This window comes from Triticum aestivum, chromosome 3B (assembly GCF_018294505.1).
Source record: "Triticum aestivum cultivar Chinese Spring chromosome 3B, IWGSC CS RefSeq v2.1, whole genome shotgun sequence".
Lineage (NCBI taxonomy): Eukaryota > Viridiplantae > Streptophyta > Magnoliopsida > Poales > Poaceae > Triticum > Triticum aestivum.
In genome coordinates, this window is record NC_057801.1 from 603,072,911 (window position 1) to 603,076,831 (window position 3,921).

Below are 3,921 nucleotides of genomic sequence, written 5' to 3' on the forward strand. Positions count from 1 at the left end.
ATCCGTGGCCTGGTGCCTGGCGGGGCTTCGCTTGCCGTTGGGCCTGTGATGCGCGTAGATTTGTCGTGTGCCGGCGGCGATTTGTCCGTCAGCCTGTCGATTTGACGCGCGTTCGCTCAATCCGTTGGATCGTCAGCTTCGATCTGTTGTGTGATGTGATTCGTTAGGATCGTCTAGTCGCGGGCTGTCGAGGCGAGGTGTTTTGTTGTTCCTCTTGTCGTGTGTGCGGTGATTCAGGCTAAACGGTCTTCCTAGGTCTCAATCGACTGAGATTTTCTCAAGGCTACACCGATTCAGAAAAGTGCAACTCGCCACTACTTTTTATTTTCTTCGCGCGGAGAGCTACGTTTCTAGCATAGCCAGTGATCTGTTGTATGCGCAGATTGATTTGTGAACCTGTGGGATTCATCTGGTGCGATATGCCTTGCTTGTTAATGTAGTTTGGCATCCTGATGTCTACAGATCGTTATCTGTTAATGCTAATTTGATAACCACATTAAATTGTAAGTATTTGTCCCAGGATGAGTTTTATGCTAGCTTGTTTAATTTTGCCAGCTTTGAAATAACTTGCTGTGTTGGTGCAATGGAACAAATATGGTAAAGTTACCACCAATATGTTCTAGGTTACTTTGGAGGAATATATACGAGTCAGTACTGAAGTTACTTCAGTGCCAGGCTAAATACTTCGAGGCAATAAACCTGTTGTTTATTTTTATGCTGCCAACTTATTGCAGTATGTGGTGATCCAAAAACATGTTTAAACTCTAGAGTTAGTAGCTTATTCTTCAGTCTCATTAATATGTAAATGTAAATCAAATCAGGAGCTTATCATGGCTTCAAAACGTATCCTGAAGGAACTGAAGGACTTGCAGAAAGATCCTCCGACATCATGCAGTGCAGGTACGAGCCAGATCTCAGTTATGACTGTTAGCCACGTTGTGTGCATCTTAGCGGTGTTGATATATGCTGTGGTCATGTTTCAACTTTGTGTATCGTAATTCACCTTCCATCTCTGGCGAAATTACAGGGCTATGTCCATCAAGGCTAGCCTTTAGCAGGCTATTTGTTATGCACAGTGTCTACAATTATCCTTGCTGTCAATTATTTCTTTGCGTGACTATAACTCCACTGGACCTATTTATGGCACCGGTCCATTGATAGAATGTATTATAATGGATTTCATTTTGCCGAGTCACTTGTCCAGGAAATTGAATTATAATACACAGTTTCATTCACTGTTCTTGTCCAAAGGACATGTATCACTATAGCAGTTGCTGTCTTGTCAGTGCCCTTTTTTGCGGTTGACTAGCTAAATTGATGTTTTTATTTAAGAAAGGTATCTAGTAGCATATAGTCTTCCTGTGCTTTAAAGTACATTTCAACTTAGTAAGTGATGAACAGCCATCAACAACCACTACAATTGACCATCAGTTCTTCTATAATCAGGATTATGTTGTGCTGCTGCTTAGTGCCTACTACTCCCTTGCTTGCACAGACGATTGTGTTAATTTATTATAGGTTTCTGTTTATTTAGGTCCTTCTGGCGAGGATATGTTCCATTGGCAGGCAACAATTATGGGTCCTCCTGATAGTCCCTATGCTGGAGGTGTTTTCTTAGTGAATATCCATTTCCCCCCGGACTACCCCTTCAAGCCTCCGAAGGTTAGTGCTGAACAATGTTGAGCCAAACAATTTTCCTTGCATCTTTGTCATCTTTATTTATTGAAAGATGGATCTTGTCAAACTGTCAGTATGTCTCCCCTCTTCATGTCCCATTTTTGTTTCAGTTTTAGCTTGTGTGATTTATGTTCATCCCTGCATTTTGATATTAAGGATCGACTATATCTTGTTATATCTCATTTGTTTACAGAAATCGTTATTATATCACCTCTTAATCTTAATTTTAAAAAGAAAAATTCTGTTCCTGAATCTATCTTTTCTTTTAACACCACATTCTATGATAGGTTCAGCTTTGTCGGTCTACCTGTTGATGTTTTTAATCTTCCCCTTTCCTCCTTTGTGTTCTCAAGTATCTCTTTTTTCAGGTATCGTTCAAGACAAAGGTCTTCCATCCGAACATCAATAGCAATGGAAGCATATGCCTCGACATTCTGAAGGAGCAATGGAGTCCTGCTTTGACAATCTCTAAGGTGCTCTCACAACAATTCAGTCCTTTACTCCTTTCAGCTTTCGCTGATATGCTGTATATACGTAGTAAACGAATTATTTATATGCCCTAGCAGTCTAGCACTCTCGATGAGCAACAGTTCTCTGCATTGCTTCATTACACTTTATAATCTCGACTACATGTTTGATGTGATTTGGTGTAATGACCTTTTGGCCGGAGCCTTAATTGTTTGTCCAAATGCAGTCATTTGGTGTTATCTCATGTTGATGCTATCATATTGTTAGCAGATATTAAGCTCAGTTACTTTTTTTGGGCTCAAAACATTGCAAACCATCCTAATAAAAACATCCGACAGCCCTCTCCTTGAGGTCTAGTAATCTACAGTTACCATTTGGTGCATTGCATATGCAGAATGTAGCTGCACTACTAACTCGCAGTAATATTGTTTTCACCAGGTTCTGCTTTCAATCTGCTCGCTGCTTACCGACCCTAACCCGGACGACCCTCTCGTCCCCGAGATTGCCCACATGTACAAGACGGATCGGTCCAAGTATGAGACGACAGCCCGCAGCTGGACGCAGAAGTATGCCATGGGATGATACGAAGCCCATGCTCGTATCCACTGCTTGCATGCAGAAGATTGTGTTGCTGTCCTGAGAAACTATCTCTGGGCCATTATTTTCTTTGATTACTTGTCGGTCGCGTGTGTCTCCCTGATCCATGTAGGATCGCGTCGTAGTCAAAACATCAACCTATCATTGCCAAAGTCCATAATGAAATTGACATATGCTTCTCGTGATAACTACGCTGGTGTTGGTTCTCCCTCCCATTCGCTAAATAGTGCCCGTGGCTGGAAATGTTTGTTCTGTGGCCAGTTGGCCACTTTGCGTGCTTTTGCTCAGTTGCACGCATATTGTCTCCTCTCCTGTTATGTTACTGCTCTATTTCTTGATACCTGATTGGCTGTAGGACTTAGCATCAGCAAAATGCTAGAATGACCTGGTTCTGGTGCATCCATTTCATAAAACTTAGAAGAAAAAATGTATTTGTAACTAACCAATGTACATTTTTTCATGTATTTGTAACTAGGTTGAGCTAACTTTAGTTCAAAACTGTGACACTTGTTTTGGATTGGAGGAAATAGTACCATTTGTGATGGGAACGCTAAGGGTTAAGTTCAAGCTTCAAAACTTGAATTGTAGCCCTTTTGACCTAGGTGGCAAGGTCACAAAGTCGTATTCCCTCCTTCCCATATTAATTGATGCTGAATGGATTTGTCTCTGTTTAAGGTTCGCGCTTGGTGTGTTGACCCGGACGCGGTGCCGTCGGACAAGCTTATTTGGGTCCCGGAGCCTGAGGTTGACGAGGGACCGGCGACGAGGATGCCTACTTCACGGCAGCTCTTGGAGTACAAAGCGCTCATCCATATCAGGCGGATCAGGGAGCACGAGGGACCGGGCACTTGGTTACGGCATCCAAGCTTTGATGGGAGCGGCCAGAGCGGCATGCCGGACGATTCAGGCGACTTCTCTGGCCGTGGAGAATGGAGAACCATGCCCTGGGCGCGGGGAGTGCGTGATCACCGCGGCCCGTTCAATGGTCACCATGGAGGTTCGTACAGGCAGGCGCTGCTGGGGCGCATCAGGCCCTCCAACTGGCGCATCCCCCCTATGGTGGATGGCGGCGCTACCATCGCGCGGCCACGTGCTGCTGCTCCGGCGGCCACGGTGCCGTTGCCGGTCGATGCGGTGGTGACTACGGTGGCCGGGAGTTCGCAGGGCAGGCCTGGGACG

General features: G+C 44.5%; 1 protein-coding gene across 2 annotated transcripts in view; it reads left to right on the forward strand.

Annotated features, from left to right (window-relative positions):
* The window catches only part of LOC123071214 (ubiquitin-conjugating enzyme E2-17 kDa), a 5,643-nt gene extending 2,713 nt beyond the window's left edge, over positions 1 to 2,930 (forward strand). For both annotated transcript variants that reach the window (XM_044494730.1, XM_044494731.1), the window contains 4 exons: positions 822 to 900; positions 1,535 to 1,662; positions 2,046 to 2,150; positions 2,584 to 2,930. In XM_044494730.1, coding sequence (XP_044350665.1) covers positions 822 to 900; positions 1,535 to 1,662; positions 2,046 to 2,150; positions 2,584 to 2,727 — 456 coding nt within the window. In that variant the 3' untranslated portion in view covers positions 2,728 to 2,930. The remainder of the gene's footprint in view (positions 1 to 821; positions 901 to 1,534; positions 1,663 to 2,045; positions 2,151 to 2,583) is intronic.
* Positions 2,931 to 3,921: the final 991 nt, after the last annotated feature.